A 21,510-nucleotide genomic window follows, 5' to 3' on the forward strand; every position below is an offset into this window, starting at 1 on the left:
TGAATACATCAAAAACAATTGTAAAAAGATTGCTTACGTATACTCCTTTTAATTGTGTGTGTATAAACATACGCATACAAAATTTTTGTTTCAGTTTCTTTAAATTATGTCCAATTCAAATGTAGCCAAATTCATCAAGGAGTTGTATGTAGGTGATTCAGTGATAGGTGTTCATATAAGATGGTGGTTAATGTGATGTTGAAGGTCATGATAAAGGCCAATATGATAATAAAAGTGCAGTAAAGTGTTGATTTTCACCTTGGGATGAACATGGTCAGCAACATCACGTAGGAACATCATGAATGATGTTATCTGTAACCATTACACATTACACCACCTCCAGCAAGATAGGATGTCAAAACAATACAAATGGGTCATGGGCATCTTGTGGTTTTTCTCTACTGTCAGTGCAGAAAAGGCTACTAAACCTATCTGACCACCTCACTCATGCTGTCCGAAGTACCTGCTAACCAGGCATTCACTATTAAAATTGCAATCAACGAGGAGGCTTCAAATGTTTCATATGACCAATTTGGTTTAGGTATGTAAATAAGTATGACGTACATATGTAGAACTGATGTAGCAGTGTACATTGAAGAAGCTATTTCTTCAAAACTTTTTTTCATTTGACAATGTATTCCAAACACTTAGAGCAGTTTTGGACAGAACTAAAACAGTCATTTTATTTATCTTCAAACAGCTTATTACATTTCCTGTAGTTATAATATTTTCCAAATTTTAATACGTGGACAACAAATACTATCCTAAAATACTGTGACTGAAGGAAAATCTCAAAATTCCCATAGCCTGTTAAAGTTCTGTAAGAATTTAAATAACATTTCTACAAATATTTATATTTTTAAGAATACATTTCTCATTTTTTCATTAAATCTCTATTACACTTACAAAAATACAGTATACATATTGACAGTCACATGAATAAGACTTATTGGATGCTAATAAAATATACTCGTTGAGAACTTTAGTTCATTTGTTAACATGTTACTGCTGCTAATATGTGACTCTGTTTTGTCATGTTGTAGTGTAGCAGAGTGAAAGACTGCAAAAAATTAAATGTACACAGATGTACTGAAATCAGATTATGATAAAGATTACCCTTATATTCTAACAGAGAATTAAATAGTCACAGTTTTCCTGGCTGAACAATAACAGAAGTTACATAGAACTATTTATTCTAAGAATCCACAAGTGAAAGTAAAGAATATTTTAAAGTGTTAACCACACTCCATTTGTCATATCCAGTGCTGATGCGACCTTCTGCACCAGACCCGTACTCATCAGGTCTGCTTAGATACGAGAGACATGGTGCTTAACACCATATATTCATTAATTTTCATGAAGGAAAACTTGGGTATATAAAGCATTCCTTCAAATGATTAAGGTATGGTGGGCCTGAAATGTATAAGATTTCAAAAGTAAATGTTAGATGAGATCTGACTGACAAAAAATAAACTCAAAAGGTTGATTATATACTTTATTTATTCCTTCCCAACAAAAGTAACATCTGATGACTTCCAACAAGTTAAATAAAATATAATTACACTAAAGTGAAGCAATAAATCGAAAAAATGAAAACAAAATGTTCTACATCAAAAATCATAAAATGTGAGATCTGTTAATATCTAGTCTGTTTATATCACATAAGTTCATTTTAACAAAATTAAAACTGCAGCTAACAAGTAAAAATATCTAAATCAAATTTCTGTATTTTGAACTGAGAGACCAATACAAAAGAACCACACAAATAAAACATTTTTAGTTCAAATTCTTTCAATTTCATTCCATACATCTAGCTTCGAGTCTAGAACTTTTATATTAATGTAATAAAAATCAACAGTACATTACCTACACAAAATAGATTGTATGAATTATTTACACTTTTCTTTAATCCTTTAGGTATGTACTCTTTATTTAGTATGCTCAGATTAATTAGAGATGTATATAAGATCAAGTATATCTGTAAAAGCAGTTGAAATAGCCAAAGAAAGATGCATATAGAAAGATGTTCACTATACTGAAGATTCAAATTATGAAAATAATTTGACCTAATTTGCATATCGGATAAGACCACACTTCCAATAGCAGCCATGATACAGCAATGGGCCTGCCTACGAGTTAAACACAATCTGTAAGCAAGAGTTGCAGCTACCAGAATTTTAACAGTTATGCAAAAGAGCTTAAAAACAAAATCACTAAAATCATTCTTGAGCAACCTAAAAGTTAAAACAAGCATAGGAGTTTTAATGGTACATTCTTACCTGCATTTGTGTTGACTGACTTACATACAAGCATATTTGTAATGGGTTCAAAGTCATTACTCAATATCTGTGTATTTTTAATTAAGAAAAGCAACAGTGTAAGGTTTGTATAAAATGGCAAACAATCTCACCACAGCACAAAGTAACAAAGTTTAGAGAAAAATATTTTCTATTATATATACATACAAATCAAACCCCATAACTACTGATGTCAAATTACACAAACTTGCATTTACATCATTGTTTGTGGTCTACATATTTATAAATACCAGTGATGTATATTCAAAGCGACTGCTTTAAGTTTCCAGTTGCATAAAGGACACTTAAGTACCTTTTTTTTTTTTTTTAATCCTTTTCTGTGTGCTAATATAAACTTTGTGATAACTTTAGGCATATTTATCACATCATAAAAGTAATAGCATAAAAATAATTAGCCATTATACAGGGTTGGTAGTATAAATGAATAGACATTTCAACAAAGCCAACATCTATGCCACTCTGAAGATGTGTGTGTGTGCCCTGCAGTCCTAACGATGTGGCACGCTGCTTGAATTAAACTGTTTTAGTTAAGCAACTCTCTCACATCACACACATTTGTTAACTTAGACCACATACTATATGTTAAGTCTTACAAATGTAGTGACATAAAACCATTTCTAAAGCAATCAATCTTACAAATTAATTACAACCAACTAACTCCAGCTGTAATCATATTCACCAAAACACTTATGCAACTGTCTTAAAAATGAATTTTAAGTCCATTTTGGAACTGATATTACTTGAAGTTTGTGCATACATTTAATATCTACACAAAAATGTTAAGAGGTAAATAATGCAATCCCAATCAACATCTATGGTACATTGGCTTACTGTATACAGTATGTCTTGTAATACAGCATATTGTTCGATCTAATAATTAGATCCCAATGTTATAATAGAATGTCATGCTATAGATATAGTGTCAAAATTGATAAATGGTTCAGTGTCAGAGATTTATAAGTGAAAACCATACTTTTGTAAATGTCCTACTTAACAGCTTAACACACATACATATGTACATACATTTATTCTTGAATCTAACTGCTTCCAAAAAAGTTAACAGCAGTTTAGCTACTTAATACAATTATTAACAAAAACAACAGAATAAGTTCAAATTACTTATGTTTATTTATACAAACCAAACATTAAAAATTTGTTAGCTAGCAATTTTCAACAAATGTTAAAAAAATATTGCCTCTCAACACCATTCCTCATGAATAACTGCCTGCATGCAAAGCTATAATCTTTTGAACAACGGCATCAGAGAAAGAAAAGCATGTAGCTAATAGATATTTACTCCTGTTAGTTAAACCTTTTCAATTTTCAACAACTTAGTTGTTTCTTTAAACTAAACAGCATCTAAAAGATATTACTGAGATAAAAATAATTTATTTTACTGGATTTATTAAGACTCTGTACAATGTTCAAAGTTACTAAAAAAAAAAAAAAAAGTAATGTTGGTGCAAAAATAGTAGTAGGCTTAACTTCCACTTTATACTATTACCAAGATAGGATAATGCCAGTGTATCATTTTTTCATTTCATCTTTCTACCGAAATTAGAAGCACCAAACATTATTTTCTACAAATCCAAAATGAACTGAAACAAGTACCAAAGGAAATACCAGAAGAACTATTCATCTTTATGAAAAATATAACAATACCCAGTACACAAGTTAAAAGTCAAGTATGACTGGTTTTGTTATAAAAAATGTGATTTATTGTGTTCTCTATTCTTTTAGCAATGATGATTTTGGCAACAAACAAATGACATTGGCACATGCTACAATAAATAATAAAGGCAGAAACAAGAAAAATAATGTCAAAGTTAAAATTTAGTAACTACTTTGACTTGTACAGAAGTTTTATGTGCTAGCATTTAAGGAATGTTTTACCCTGCTTTTCCTTCAATATTGTCATATATCCTTTTATATTATCAACTTGATGTTTTTCTGTTTTCAGAATTTTTTTTATAATTTGTTTTCAAAATTTCCATGTACTTATATCATTTATCTTCGTTCAACTTTTTTTCTCCTTTGTGTTGTTGTATTAACATCAAATATACATACTACACTGCCACCTATCAACAGTGACTCAAATATACATGGAATATTGACTAGCCTTCCTACGTGTTGTCCAGATGAAGTCACAGATAAGTTGACTTTCAAAAGCTTATTTTCTGTGGAAATTCTTTTATTTATCCTCATAAGATACATTTTTGTTGAAGCAACCAGGATCTGGAAGTCTCTCTATTTCTTCTATTTAGTAAAAGTAGTAACTAACTGTAGGGGGATCTTAATTAGATGCATAAACAGTTAATATTTGTTTAGTTTAAGTTTATTTTCCAAACACTTCTCAGCTTAATACTGTTTAACTTATGACTCAAAAACTATTAACACAGTATCAAAAACATAGTGTAATATGTCTGTGTGTCCACTTATAACAGGTGAACTGCTCTTCAACAAGTCTGGAGTGCACTCTTAGGCCTCCAGAGAATGACAAAGGGTTTGGTATTTAAATTACCAAGCTATCATGCATTTCATCCAACAGTATTATCAATTATAATGTATTCCACTAACTGGTTTATCAACTATTTTGAACTGTACCAACATGAGAAATACATTTTCTATAGCACTGTGAATCAATACAGAATTAAAAAAAAAAAAAAAAAGTGTGGCAGAGGTTTCCCTAATTAAGGAAACACGTTAACTAATATAGGATTTTACCAGAAAGATATTCTCCATTTTTATTTTTGAACTAGCTAGTCAGAATATTAACAGCTACATTATGAGGCACTTTGGGTTTTGCTATTTGATGAATACAATTGATTTTTGCAGTAGTTTATTTTTTTTTTATTAATTCAGGTATTAAGGATGCAAATTATATTATATGTGAATGTGACCCCATATTTCATCATAATGTATGAATGGGAAACCTCAGTTTTACTAATACATTTAGAAACTATCACTGGCATTAGTTTAAACTTGTACATTCAATCTGTCAAAAGGTAACATTTACTTTGTTTCTCACCAGTGCTCCTCCTGAACATTATTACAAAAAATGTTTATGTTATATGGGATTTCATGTTTAATCTGTTTTATTCTTTTTTATATTTGTTTTTCAATGAATGTAACCTGTCTGTAGTCATTTTGGAATCATTATGCCATAGGAAATAAAATATTATACAGTACATTATTGTTTACTGAAATAAATATATACTTAATTCATTCTTTGATTCTGTAAATTCAATTTTAAAAAGTGTTGGTAACTAACTACATACAAATTTTCTATTTATTGTAACGTCTTATGGGGAAATTTTGTGAAAATGGAGCATTCACTGGTTAACTAGAACATGTCATAACGTAAACACAATGGTGATATCACCATCATTATACCAGAGACATGACGAATCCTTTGTCTCAAGTAATTTCTGATCCACTTGTAGAATAAGAAAAATGGCAGAACATGCAACATCTTATAACAATTGTTAGTGCCATGTTGCATGTCCTGATACATTGAGATCAAGTGTAAACTTGACAATGGAAACTTCACGAGGATTCACAAGTAGCCACCTAAGCACATGGTACAATTTGTAAACAACTTTTGTGTATTACAGGAACAAGAAACCCTGTTTAGCATTGTCAGAGACATTGTATCAGGAGTGAGGAATAAAATGCTCCCTTAAACTATTCACACACTGTAATTATTACATGACAACACACAAAATCCATATGGATTAATTTAACAATAGGTAATTCAAAAATGAAATTATTTTTACAATGAATTACTGCTCCAACAATAGCTTGTGTGTGTGTGTGTGTGTGTGTGTGTGTGTGTTCTTGCAATGAAATATTTAACTTTAAGATACAAAAAACTACTAAGAAAAAACAGATGAAGTTTTTTAAGAAAGAAATCTTTTTTACTGTGTTGTTAACACCAAGCTAACATCAATGCTTAACACATCTGCACCTAAAAATATACAAAGTAATCAAGTTCTTAATCAAAATGTCATCAATTTTTCCAATTTTGGTGCAGTAGTGTTCAATGGAAGCAAAATATAACATTGTTTACATTGTCATGAGTACTAGTTATTTTCACATAAGTAACAAAATGAAACTTAGGCCTAATATACACTGTACTGCAGTACCTTACATCAATTTGTTTTCCTTTAGGCTGAAGTTAAATAACCATATGACAAAATTTTGTTTTTAATGTAAGATTAATCTTTGCATTTCATTTTACAGATGCTATAACTTAAGGTATCTCTTTTTTTTTTTTTGTAGAGTTTTTGAAGAAGTTAATGCTCATAATATAAAAGTATGCAATATTTTCCATTGTGGGCATACTTTCTACATATAAACACTAATTCCCACCATTTCCAACATAATTAAAACACTTGCTATAAAAAATATAAGATCATTAAGATGGACTGGTCAAACAAGAGACAAAACCAATGTTTGACAAAATAACTAAAATGTTATTAAAAGTTTTAATTCTTATTTTTCAACATTTTTGAACACCAAACAACAGTCATGTTGATTCAAACAATAATATATTATTCTGGATAAAATAATTAGTTAACAAAAATACAAGTAAACACACAAGATACTGTGATACAACTATGCTACCAACATATATTTTTTACAGTCAACATATATCATAGTTGTAAATTCAAGACTTTATAAAAGCTTGAAAATTAACCAAAATAATTTTTACTTTGCTCAGCATGCTCGTTTACTCTTCATCTCCCTAAATATGATACCATGACTACAATAAAAAAATCCCGATTCCTGTAACACACACAAACCTATCCAAACACCCTACTTACATTCTGATTGACAAGCCTTTGCATCAAAGCCAAAAAAAAAAAAAAAAACCCTAAGAATTATTACTCATCAGTATAAAATTTGGTACAACTTAAAAAAAAAAATCAACAGAGAACACTTGCTAGAAAAAAAGTGTAAATTACTTCAATCACTAACAACTGGTGTGATCAAAATGATGATGGTTTCAATATCAATACGTCGTTCTACGAAGTTATGAAGTGATTGGCAGGTTTAGTACAGGGTCAACAATGGGATGTCACTTTTGAAAGTTTACCTATCAGACGAATGGGATCTTGTAACACCTACTGGCAACTTGTTGGCCTATAAGATAATCAGTTTTTCAGTACTGATTATAGTCCACACAGCATGTGACTAATTTACAAAACAAACTGATCAGGAAACTTAATATGTCCCATTTAAAAACTTTAATAAGTTTTAAATAAAATACACCTGTTAGCTAAAACAAAATTATACTAAACAAACCTTTATCACTACAATATGAACTTGCCACTAGGCTCATCAGTTAGTAAAAACATTTGTTTCAGAATTTCACATAAGGCTACTACAATCATCCCTAATTTTGATCTAACAGACTGATGGAAGGCAGCTAGTCAACAGCAATCACTGCAAGCTCTTAGGCTGATACCATCTAATCTAATACTGATATACAACCATCACTCTTACAACTACAATGTATGGGGCATGCTTTTGTATTAGTAGATCACAAACCACACATCCTCCGACTCCTTGACTGAATATACTAGGCACTATATCATGTGATCTGTCCATCTGAGTTAAACAGTATTTTTCAACATGGCTCTACTTTATAAAGCTATACATTATATGAATTACAAAAATCCACATCTAAACAGCAATTTTGAATTCTATAATACCTACCTTGAAACAAACTTTACATTTTGCATGTATGTGTACATACTTTTGATTTTTTTTATTATTATTATTTCTGATGTTTCTTTCATGTTTCACACAGAATCAGTGAAGATACTTGACAATGCTGGGCTTAAAACTGGCCCAATAAATAGAGAAAGGGGTTGTCCTTTTTCTAGTATTTTCTGAGCTGTAGCACATGTTTATCAAATGCAAGATACCTATGCTATGGATGTCAGTAACTCTTCTGATATGGGCCTGGCCATTTTAACTGACTTCATAAGGTATTGTCTCTTCACAAAGTTTAAGTTTTAGTAAACAAGTCATTTGTACAAAACAAAATTATATTTCCCAATTATGTATTTTTTTTATTAATTATTTGTCCATGAATATGTGGATTGAAAGTGTTAAGTCCAAGTGCAGTAATTTTCCGATTTAGAATGGAAACATTTTTATTCATCTCAGTTCTCAAATTTTTTGTATCATCTCTAAAACCTCATAAATGAATAAACTTCAACTTTTACAGTAAAACTTCAGATTTTTTCTGTTACTTTTTTCTGCCACAAAAATGTCTCCATTTTTTTACCCCTTATCTACCACAGAATTTCTCTAATCTTTGACTTTATCTACTACTGATTCGTAATTAACTTTTTCAAAAAGTACATGAAGTATACTTGGTATATAAAGTAAACCTGGCTTAAACTCACCTTCTTTGCACTTTGTAATGAAGTAGGAACAACAGGTGGGCCAACAGGAATAGCAGCAGTTTCAGAAGGTAGAGCTGAATCCTTAACATGTTGGTGAGGAAGCTCATACGTGAAGCTGGCATTAGAAATCTTCATACAGTCCTCTAGAGTTTTAATAAAGGTGTCACAAGTGGCACTCAGCAGTTCAGCAGCTTCCTTCATTTTCTGAAGAAGTAAAATACAGTTGAGTAAGTCCCACAAGCAGTCATATTTTAGTTCCCCTCACAAAATTACTCTGCTTAAATTGTAATATTTTCTACTGTTCGTTGAACTAAGAAAACTCGTTAACTGCACAAATTTTAGGATCATTTTATGGGCAATTTAATTCTAATATTAATTAACTCTATTAAGTTCAGTTTAAAAATATCTTAAAGGGAAAATGTTTATATTTGCAATTATGACATAGCTTCAATGCAAAGTAGCCCATTGAAGTATTTCTGCTTTATTAACAGGCTTTTTATATTTAACTTTTAACTAATTATGCAGAGCTTTTATTATTACTTACACTGTTAACCTACAGGTCAATCCTATAGCACTCCCATTTTCTGATTAAACCAAGCTTACAAGTTATTGATAAGTTAATGGGTTTCAATGTAGTCAACCAATCAAAATAACATAGCAAAAGATTGCTGACAGCTTCTTCAATTCTACTTGTAGCTTTTTAAAATGAAAAAAATGTGAAAAGGTGGATCAAAGCATAAAAAATTATCCAAGAATTACATTAATTTACCCCTAGTTTTAAAACTTATAGGGAAAAAAACTTTAAAATTTAAAATTTATACAAAATACTTCCTACACAAACAAAAAACACAATTTAAAATAATATTTATCTTAATTCACTCCCACTTGTTCTTAACAGTGAAAAATATAACCAAACAGTAACACAAGCACTATAAAAAGACTAAATCTAATATAAATGATGCAATTCATTTGAATCACCTCCACATCAGGTGCAACATCTTGTTCTTGAACTGACGATGTTATTGTGTGAACCTGCTGCATCAGAAGGTCACAGTAAAGCCTCAACTCCGATTTTTTCATCTTTAGATTATCTGGCCCTGCCTTGCCTATCAAGTAATAATACAGGACTTTTTTTGATACATGAAAAGCATACCCTACACATTACTTGTAAATGTATGCTTCTCACAGTAAAGTTCTTTAATAGAGCATATTATCTTGTCAAAAACCAGTGTAAATAACACAAAAATTTTTATTTTATCATGAATGGCTGTTCACATTACTGTACCTAGGATTTTAGCATGACTGTAGAAATGCCCTTGGAATAGCTAACTCTACAAAGTGAACACAAAAATCATTTAAAACCCATTGTGACTGGTTGTTACAGATGTTTACAAATGCATTCTTTTTTAGCAACATATCACCAAGCTAAGTTTCTATCACTTTGTTCTGACATCTATGCAATGGTCCAATGAACTAGAAATCATTTTGGCTTATAAAGTTGAAAAGAATAAAAACTGTGTGTCTAAACCAACTTCTCCAAGATGATGTGTAGTAACATCCAATTTACAGAAAGCATGATTGGCTAAGATTAATAAAACTACATTTTTATTTAAGCTACAATGTTAAAATTAGTGTCATTTTGTTAAAAACTATTTTGACTGTTCTCCAAAGGGGTTTGAATGGTGTATGAAAAATAAAGAAAATTAAGAATACTATTGATTTCATTTCCAGACCACTGAAATCAACCCCAAATCAAAAGTTGAAACACTTAACATTTTTACATTTAAAATTTTCCCTAAATATTTTAAATCTTAAATACTAAAAAATAAATAAAATTAAACAAAATATTCATATAAGGATAACTACAGTTTTAGTTTCAATCACCAGAAATGAATAAACCCAACTGGGTGTCAGGTAATAAAGTGCTACTAGATAAAAAAAAAATATCCTTTTACAAGTGGTAACCACAGAATAGTAAACCACTACAAGCTGAAAATATCCTTTTACACGTGGAAAAATCAAAATAATAAATCACTATTAGATGAAAATATCCTTTTACACGTGGAAAAATCAAAATAATAAATCACTACTAAATGAAAATATCCTGTTACATGTGACAAAGAGACAAATAAACCATTATTAGATATAATTTTTTATACATGTGGTAAAAACAATAATAGATTTTTACAAGCTACTCATACAAAACCTTCCACAAAAGTGATAAAGATAAGGTTGGATGCATATTTCTAGGTGACCAGACACATCCTGCAATGCACAGTAAAAACATATATATACTATTTACTGGATACAAATACTGTTCCACGTGGTAAGGAAAAGACTGTGCACCTGTTTCTAGCTATGAGCATTATTCTACATGTGTTAAAGACAGAATTGTACACCTGTTATACAAATATTGCTTAACATATGTAGTAAAGACTGGACTGTACACTTGTTCCAATACACAAATATTGTTCAATGAATGTGGTAATGACAGGACTGATCACCTGTTGCTACATACGGGCATTCCACGTGTGGTAATGACAGGACTGTTCACCTGTTGCTACATACGGGCATTCCACGTGTGGTAATGACAGGACTGTTCACCTGTTGCTACATACGGGCATTCCACGTGTGGTAATGACAGGACTGTTCACCTGTTGCTACATACCTGTTGGCATTCCACGTGTGGTAATGACAGGACTGTTCACCTGTTGCTACATACGGATTCTGTAATGACAGGACTGTTCACCTGTTACTACATACGGGCATTCCACGTGTGGTAATGACAGAACTGTTCACCTGTTACTACATACGGGCATTCCACGTGTGGTAATGACAGAACTGTTCACCTGTTACTACATACGGGCATTCCACGTGTGGTAATGACAGAACTGTTCACCTGTTGCTACATACGGACATTCCACGTGTGGTAATGACAGGACTGTTCACCTGTTGCTACATACGGACATTCCACGTGTGGTAATGACAGGACTGTTCACCTGTTGCTACATACGGACATTCCACGTGTGGTAATGACAGGACTGTTCACCTGTTACTACATACGGGCATTCCACATGTGGTAATGACACCTACATACGGGCATTCCACATGTGGTAATGACAGGACTGTTCACCTGTTACTACATACGGGCATTCCACATGTGGTAATGACAGGACTGTTCACCTGTTACTACATACGGGCATTCCACATGTGGTAATAACAGGACTGTTCACCTGTTACTACATACGGGCATTCCACATGTGGTAATGACAGGACTGTTCACCTGTTACTACATACAGGCATTCCACATGTGGTAATGACAGGACTGTTCACCTGTTACTACATATGGGCATTCCAATTCAAAGACTGAAAAATCTGCCCTTAATAGTGTGGTGCCCATTAATTGAGGTTCTACTGGATTGTTCTGTTTGTGGTAAAGACCAGAGTGTAGTACACCGAATACCCTAAAAATATTCTACATGTGCAGTAAAAATAGTTCACCTGTTACTAGATACAAATATTGTTCTAAATATTTGCCAATTCCACAATTTCAGCATAAGTAGAACTGTCAAAGTTTCCTAACCAACACAAAATTCAACTCTGAAAGAAAATTTATCAATAGCTATACAGGTGGTCAAACAAGAGATTTTTTTAAAACTTAACCATAATGTATTAGAATATCAAAAGTGGATAAAGGAATAAATGAATCATTATTCATGCAGTGTACACCATTTGTTATAATTCAATCAAAATGTTTTTAATGGTTTTAAGAAATACATTTCAAATATATAGTAAAATATATTCATCCAAGTAAAGCTCTTACAAAAAAAAAACCAATAACAGCATGCCATAAGAAGCTATAGCAACTATTCAAAATAACAAACATTTTAGTAATAAAGTTAGAACTAAAACGACCTTTACTCCACATGTAACAATTATAAAGTCTTTTGCTTTAGCCAATGTTTCTTTTTCTACTGGCATTCATGAAGCCAGAATAGGAAAATAATGTCTGATAGATTTGTTTTTGTTTTTTATATCTTGGGGTTAAAATTGTTTTCTAGCTTCATTGCAAACAAAATTTCTCCATATGCAGAACAAGTTCTGAATAATAAATACATGCAAATAAAACCATGTAAAATGAACAAACAGGATACATGAATTTATAATATTAATAATAAATCAAGTTTTAGTTCACCTGCTGGTGACTTCTGTTGGGAACTAAGAGCAGCTTTGGCACTTCCCAAGGCAACCAGCCATTGTTGTCGTTCTTGAGGAGATGATGCTCGTAGGTAAAAATGTTGTTCAGAAGGAATCACCAAGTCAAGACGTTTTTGATCAGTCTGGTGTACTATTGAAAACAATTGATTGCATTTATATTGGATCTATTATGGTCTGAGAGGATTTTTTGTAAAACAGAAACTAAAAAAAAACCTTTGAACTGTTCACCCCTCATCACCATTACTTAGAAAAGACAAGAGTACTTTAGACATTTTATAAATAACCTTTATCACTAGTTAACTCTCTCAACATGGGCATGGTCAATATGACCAACCATGTGACCTCTTTGTACATATTTAAAGCCTTTATAAATACTTTAACTTTCAAGTCAGTTTACATCTTCACAAAATTTGGCAGTCTTTTACAAACAACAAATCATATTTTTAGTGAAGTATTTAATAAACTAAAAATTTGTCCCTGAATGTACTGAGTATTTGTTTTGAATAGTCCATGTGCAAAGGTATTTTCACAAGATCAAAAATAGTTTTCCTCATCTCAAGAATTGTAAATTATTTTGTGTAACCCATAAAACCTCCTAAATACATTTCAAATGTTTTTTGTTTTGTTTTTAATAAAACTTTATATTTTATTTTCTTTACCCTATCTCTGCAGGATCAACCAATTTGATCTTCATACAACCTCCCCAAAAAATCAAAATATATACAAGTTACCCTTTCCTTCTTTCTTGACTTCAAATTCAAACAAGACTACAGTTGTTTATGCTAAGTAGCTTTAAGCTCCTAATGATATACATATATTTATAATTAAATTTATTGTTCTACTGCCCTTTGAACCATTCTAATTACTATCCATGGCATGAAAGTTGTAAGTCACTTGAAGAGCATGTAACTCACATTACACAATTGAGTTACATAACCCACAAGCTAATACAAGCTGCTTGTGTGCATGTCTCATGAACCATTTTTATTAAATTATAAAATAAAAAGATCCATATTTTCACATTTTAGTTACTTTTATAATAAAGAATAAACATTAAAAACAAGAAATAAAGTACTTAACCAATCTTCTCTCTAGCTGTCAGTTGTTGATGACATTTAACACTACTTTTTATACTAATGGTAGTAATGCACTAAATTTTTATTTCACTAAATAATGCACCAAAAAACATAGACTAATAATAAGCAAAAAGTAGACAGCTTCCCCTAACTACAAAAATTCTCTGGCTTTCTAACTCTGTGACAAGAGCAGTTATGAATTCATCCAAGCTAATCATTAACTTCCCTGTTGGAATGAAACTTGTACTCTAACTAAAATTTACAATTATCTGTTCAAAATGCAATGCTGTATAATACATCACTTGATATAACAAAATATTGGCCTTATATTGGTTATAGGTAATATATAATTATACATGGGAAAATTATTTACAAATTTTGAAAGAGAAGATGTGAAAGGTGAGTGTGGCAGGAGGGGTTTGATTTTCTATTTTATAGCTCCATACCAAATCAAAAATGAACAATATAAAAATTATGGTTTGCCTGAGCAGTGACAATTTTGTACTTATTGGAGGGGTGGTGTATAAAACAAAGATGAGATGCCTAAAGAAAATGTATAACACTAGGTAAAATTCAGGATTTGTTAAAATAATGCCTTATAGAATTATGAACTTAAAACATATATACTATTAAAATACAGATTATTAGCTAAGATTTTATACTATACTAATTGGTATAGCATAAATAAAGTAATTCAATAAAACATTGAATTTAAGAAACTAAAACCTTGTGCCATGCACTATTAAAAGTTAACATTTTCTGCATGTGGAAAGGCAAATATTTGAGGACCCTTTTTCATGGTCATTGAAATGAAGAGAATGACCAAAAAGAAGGATCACATTCTACTCAACCAGATAGCAACATGTCATCTCTGAGCAAGAATTACAAGGAAACACCCACATACTTTTTTTCCTACTATACAACTGGGAAAACCATTCACAGTTGTTGTGAACAGGGCACCCAACTTTGCCCTTGAGTGAAATAATCATTTCAAGCATCACTCACTTGGAATAAACCTCTGTCCACCACTCCAACAACTGGAAACTGAAGTGGTATGGATTCCCATGCTCCACTAAAAGAAATGGACAGATACTTGTGTTTGGGAGACCCAAGGAACAATGCTCCAGAGATAGTACAATAGGTGAATCATGTTCCCTACTTTCTAAAACAAACCAACCCCAATTTATGAAATCTGGGGGTTAATAGGAATAGGAAAAATCCCTTTAATGCTTACTCATAATAGACCATGAGTGGTGGTCCAGTAGTGTATCTGTCTTTGTGAAGGAATTGTTTATCACCCAGAAAGGGTGCAAGGTGCTATTTACAAACAGAGATCATTGCTAAAAAAGAATGTTTTGATTTTTTTATTATTATTATTTTTAAAAATTGGTAGACTGGTAGCTAGTGCAGATTTGGGAAGAAGCATCCTGACAAGGCAACCCATCAATGACTGGGATCAAAATGAAAATGACATAGGTCTCTGAAAAAGAAGAGAAATAAACAAAATATTAAAGAAGTTACTTTGAAAAAATGTTAGAGATTGTCATTATTTCATAAAATAAAGAAAATAGGCAAACCCCAGACCCAAAAGACAGGTCTTAAAAAAAAAAGAAATATCTAAAGCATTGGTGTAACTAAAGCCATTTAAAACTTAAGAGAAACCTGACACAAGTACGAAAAACCATTGTCAACATTCTACTGTTGAGGAAAGTGACTAGAAAGTAATAACATGAAGCTTATATATGGATCTGGGTTAAGGGGTGCATTGACAGGTACACAGCAGCACAAGATTTAACTGACTTTGGGCAATATAGTGGGATATAAAAGTTAGAGCAAGTAAGGTAAGATTAATACCAGTGCTTAGATTAGCAGAGAAAAGAAACTTTTGTTGGGTTAAAGCTAAAATGTGAGGGGAAGTGAGTGAGTTTCAGAATATTTTGTTTTTTTACACCTTCTTGCAGCTTATTAAAAGGTTAAAAAATAACCAAGTAATCTAAGAATGATAGGATTCAGTAAGAAGAAACAAGTAACTGTATTATTTAAATAGTATATTTAGTAAGCTAACACATGCAGGGTTAAACTAATTAAAAGCTGTCTATTCTGTGTCCAAACCTTGTTTATTTTGAACATTGATAAAGTAATAAAGGTCTACATACAAGATGAAACTAGCTAAAAATGCAACAATCTAAAAAAATGAAAAAGGTTATTATTATAAAAATTATAAACCAGTCACAGCAACAAAAACCAAAAACACTAGCTGAACCATAGATAAAATTAACATAATCTGTGAATTTTGCATAAGACCTAATTGTATAACATAGCAAAAACCACAGCAATAATGCACTATAAAAAACCCAGCAACACAAAGTCTTTCAGAACGTAGATCTTCCTTTTTCCAGTTCACTTCTGATAAATATATTTAACTTCTAAAAACTCAAGAAATTGGATTTTTGTTTTATGATTCTACATAATTCGTTAATATTGGGAAGAGTGGTAGCAAGGCATTCCTTTAAAAAGTATATAGAACACTACCTGCAATCTCACAAGCTGATAACCTAACTGAACCTTTACATCCTTGATTTACTTCTTCCTGAGACTTGTAGTAGGCCAAAATGCCATTATCAAGTACAAACCATCGTGGTTGCCAACCTGTAAAAAATTACCCCAATATTATTTTCCATTCAGCACACTGAAAAGATGGTTATTGATGAATTTGGAACCATTAACTTTACAAGTTACTACTGCTGAAACCATGAAAATTTTAAAATGATACACTGTATATTCATTTAAATATAAACTCTTCTTAAGCATACATATTGAAGTACAAGGCAATAAAATAGCTGTTAAATAAAACATTATAGTACAAGTGTTGATTCCATAAAGTTCAGAAAAATAAATGAAAGTTTAAATTTTTTACTTAAGTGTGATCCTTTATCTCTATGTAACATTAAAACTTTTCTTACATTCTTTGTTATCTGTTTACCACACTCCAATCAAATGTTGATAAAACTTTAGCAATAATGATAGCTACTAGAGGGACAGATGACTGATTGAAAAAAGTTTAATTCACTGGGGGCATTAAAGAAAATACAAATATATATTTTTTTAATGAGCTTCAAGCATCTTTTTGGGATCATTGACTGTTGCATAGATAAGTATTATAGCTGGAAAATGTAAGGTTAAAATATTTTTAAAACTGCTTAGTCATTTCAAAACTGAAATTTTGTTTTATTAGCAAAAGATGTTTCATACAGTTGTACAAGGATTATTCTGAATAACGAACAGTTTAATTAAAAACATGTATAGAAACAAAGGTGGCATTAAATTAGAAAATAAATAATTGGAGGGAATTCTTACCCTAATTCTGATGTGCAATATAAATTTCATTGAAAATCATATTTTACCAACTTAATCCAGTTCACAATGGAATAGCTGTTGTTCAAATAATTTTATAATAAATATAGTAGCTGAACTACTATTTTATCTGCTATATCCCAGTTGACCTGAATAGCCCTGGTATGGGTGAAAGAATTCTGCTTCATTCAATAAAGTAGATGTATTGTGGTTGGCATATCATTATTCTTGCTACTTTAAGCTTACCATTCCAGTAGTTTGTCCATTTCCACAAAACACCTTCCATCTCCTGAGAAAATATTTTTCTGAAAAGGTATAAAAACATTCATCATAAGAAATAAATCACCCAAGGCTTCAAACTACTGCTCTCCTACTAATACTAACAGAGGTAACATTAAAAACTACAGATATTCCTTTATTATGTACATCAACTATTTAACCATCCCTCAAGGTTTCAAACCCTTGATCTCCAGGTAACATTACCGGAAGTAACATTGAAGAATGTGCACTTTTCCCTGACACATTTTACATGTGTTGTAATTAAACTTGAGCACAATGCAATACACGCAAAAACAGAATACTAAATATACAGTATATCAAGCAGTTCACCAAATGTTTCAATTTCAAAAATGTTTTTGAGCAGGTAATGGTTAAAAAATATCAAGTATCAAACAGAGCTTAATTTACACATGAAGTTTGTACTTAATAGATTAGTTCCATCAAAAAACTATCTTTAAACAAATTTATTATACTTTCTACTTTAAAGTATTAATTTCCTCAAAAACTGAAGTAGCTTCCCATTTCCAAATAATTGGCTTTGTAACTATTTAAAAAAAAACATGTAGATTTATTATGTAAATGAATGGTCTTAAATTTTGTTAGAAATTGTTTGTTTAGTGTACTTTTACAGTTGTATTTAAGGTGTCAGAGCAGCAAATGAATTTTTTTGAATAGGGTGTTAGTAGAAAAAATAACTTGGGAAAGCAAAATGGTCCCTCATCCATTTGAAACAAAATGTTACTCATCAAGACACTCATGTTGCATTCAAAGTTATGCATCTTGCATAAAAAAAAATCAGTTTATTGTTTCAGGTTGTTAATTGAATGATGGAAAGAGTGTAAATTTGGCATGCTTCAATTTACAAAACATTTTTTGATAAAGTGCTACACAAAGGATTAGCTATGAAAACTGCATTGGTAAGGGCGAGAAAATGATGAATTAACTGGATTGTAGCATGACTGAAAAAGCAGGTTTTTGTTTAAGTGCAAAGCTACATAAAAGGCAATCTGTGCTAGTAGTATCACACCCAGGTTTTAGGGTATAAGCCATTGGGAAATCAGACAGCAGAAAGCAAAACATTGTTTTTAAGGCAGTCCAGTATAACTCAACTCTCATTAATCATCCAATGACTCAGGATTCAATGCTTGAACCTTTGTTTTCTGTAAATTTATATCAGTGATACTTAGAGTCATAATTAGTAAACTGGTAAAGATAGTTGACATTAAACCCTTTGGTATTAATAGCTATGCAGAAGATACCGAAGTATTAAACAATGACTTATGAAGAATTAGCGAGCTGTCAACTACCTAACAAATGACCTTTAATTACGATTTCTGCAAAATAATGCATTTGAGAGAGCCTTACTTTTGATCACACATTTAATGTAAATGGGAACCTACTCAGCAGCATGTAAAGAAAATGATCTTAAAAGCCACTCAAGTGAATGAGGAAGTGCTCTATCATTAGTCACAAAAACAGAATTTTGAGATGTATATACATAATACAGATAAAATGATCAGTTAACAATAATAATCATTTCTATACACAAATCACTACTTATGCCTCACTGAAAATACAATGTACAACTTTGATCTCCAAGGATAGAAGGGTTATCTTACAAGAATAGGTTAAGATCTATTATTTTCTCATGAGAAAATGAGGGTAGGGTGATCTTATTGAAGTTTATAAGACTAACCAGTTAAGTGTAGAATCAAGTTCTCAGGGATCATTGAGCTGTAATTAGAGGATAAAACCAAAAATGATAATTTTTACAAAATACAGATTATGCTTCAGTTAAAAGTTTTATTTTTCTATCGATAACAAGGTGATTAACTTATAGAAAGAGTTGCCATCAGCAGTAGTGAAAACTGGTATATTACAAGTTTATGAATGGAATCAATGATTTCCTGAAAAACAGAGTAAGTTTGAATTTTATTTTCTCAAGATTAGATATAAAAAAGGTACCTTTGAAAGTACACCTTTTTCCTTGTTTTCCATATATTAAACAAAAGAATGTCATCCTTTCTATGTGTAAGGGCAATGGTTAGATCACAACTGGAATATTGTGTTCAGTTTTGGCCACCCCATTTAAGTAAGGACATACTTGTGGGAGAGCATTAAAAGAAGATCTATTAGAATAATTTCAGACTCAGACAGATTTTCTTGTATGGGAATAGGCTGAAAACATTTAATATGTTTCTAATATAAAAGATAAACATTCAAGAGATCATGATTAAAGCTTTTAAGATTATCAGTTGTTGAGAATCCATAAATCCAAATGATGTTTTCAAAAAGAAGTCTAAAGTTAATAAGATTAAAGGAGACAAATTAAAAATATGGAAAATTCAGTTAACTCCAGTTGAGATAGCATTACTTTCTACATCAATGTTTGGCTTATGAAACAGTTTGCCTTAAATTGTTATGGAAGCTGTAACATTGAAAATGCTCAAGAGAAAACTGGGCAAGTATTATAAAGATTTGAGCCAATTAAATGAAAATAACTCTGAGAAAGCTTTGGCAAAAGTTGCCTTAAAAGGAATCTAATAGCAGATTACAAGAAGGATGTCAAAAGAAATAAGATAAAACTGATGTAGTTAGGTTACAGATTGTTTTGAAGAACATACAAATGAAAATACTTGATTTAGAATGACGTACAATAGATGCAGGCTCTTTTAAGAGTACTCAGCTTATAACTTACTTGACTACTCTATTAGTAAATTAACACTACTTTAAGTGGTTATGCCTAATATTTCTATATTTTAAATATCTTCTAGTCTTAAGTAAAGGTCACAAAAAAATAAAAATCCAACAAGTTAATATAGCATAAATGTTTTCTTTATTAACCTACTAACAATAATTTATGTCAAATTTTCCCTTACTTTTCCAACTAACTTATGACAAAAACCTCAGAACCTAGCTAACTAATACAAGTCAGTACTCTCTTAATAAGTCTACAGTTTCTTGAATCCACTGTCCTCTCTTTTCTACAAAGTACAAGTAGGTATCAAAATAATAAGCTTTTAACCAACAAGTATGTCCCAGGTGTCAATATACAAAAAGAAATTTAAAAATTTCTACCTTCTAAACAAACTCCATTAAAATAAGTATCAGGATTGATTTTCATATATTTATACAAAATAATCAATAACGGAGATACTGTAAATACCATAATGGTACGGATTACCTATTTTTAAATTTAAAACTACAGTGTAAACTGAAGTGAATTGAAAGTAATTCTGATAGTACTTATAAATGTTATCTGCATTTTTGTAAATCGTACTTAATAATTATATTACTCTGTTAGATTAAGTTTATCATTATATTACCTAATATTGTGGTAAACAATAATGGTAGATTGCTGTTTAATCATTTAATGCTTTAAAGCGAACTATGTTAGCTGTCGCACAATTCAAGTTCAAAACTTATCATACCCTTTCTCGCACCATCAAACTTCCCAGTACAAAACAATCAAGCTAACACTCACTGTAGCATTAAATGTCGACCCAAACTCAGACTTCAAAAATCGTATTTTCGAAACTTAGGTTAAACTTGAAAGTTTACCATAGCTCAAAAGTTCAGAAAATTACAGCATTTTTTAAAGAAACGGTGTTACTAAAAATATTATTTTACAAACTAATAATTTCTATATTGCACACACACATAAAACTTAATAACATGCATATATTAAAGAACTATCGTACTTCAATATGCAAACGCCTCCAGAATTTAATCATCAAAAGAAAACTCTCATAAACGCCACTTCATATCCATCCCACCTCAAATAAAAAGAATTACACAACTAACAATTAATTCGCCCTCTGTGCAACTGCTTTATGTATAAAATGA

The 21,510-nt window shown here is 31.0% G+C and overlaps 1 protein-coding gene across 9 annotated transcripts; it reads right to left on the minus strand.

Annotated features, from left to right (window-relative positions):
- Positions 1–652: 652 nt before the first annotated feature.
- LOC143236301 (pleckstrin homology domain-containing family A member 3-like) lies at positions 653–21,497 on the minus strand. 9 transcript variants are annotated; one of them, XM_076474575.1, is made up of 7 exons: positions 21,366–21,497; positions 17,632–17,690; positions 16,564–16,680; positions 12,933–13,085; positions 9,716–9,843; positions 8,738–8,941; positions 653–1,060 (listed from the first exon to the last, which is right to left on the minus strand). In XM_076474575.1, the coding sequence occupies exons 2-7, from the start codon at positions 17,669–17,671 to the stop codon at positions 995–997; spliced, it is 708 nt and encodes a 235-aa protein (XP_076330690.1). In that variant the 5' UTR covers positions 17,672–17,690; positions 21,366–21,497; the 3' UTR covers positions 653–994. The 9 variants fall into 9 exon arrangements, with proteins under 9 accessions (XP_076330690.1, XP_076330688.1, XP_076330691.1 ...); XM_076474573.1 differs by lacking the exon at positions 21,366–21,497 and adding an exon at positions 21,149–21,302; XM_076474576.1 differs by lacking the exon at positions 21,366–21,497 and adding an exon at positions 21,096–21,294.
- Positions 21,498–21,510: the final 13 nt, after the last annotated feature.

The sequence above is a fragment of the Tachypleus tridentatus genome, chromosome 13 (assembly GCF_004210375.1).
Source record: "Tachypleus tridentatus isolate NWPU-2018 chromosome 13, ASM421037v1, whole genome shotgun sequence".
NCBI classification, from domain to species: domain Eukaryota; kingdom Metazoa; phylum Arthropoda; class Merostomata; order Xiphosura; family Limulidae; genus Tachypleus; species Tachypleus tridentatus.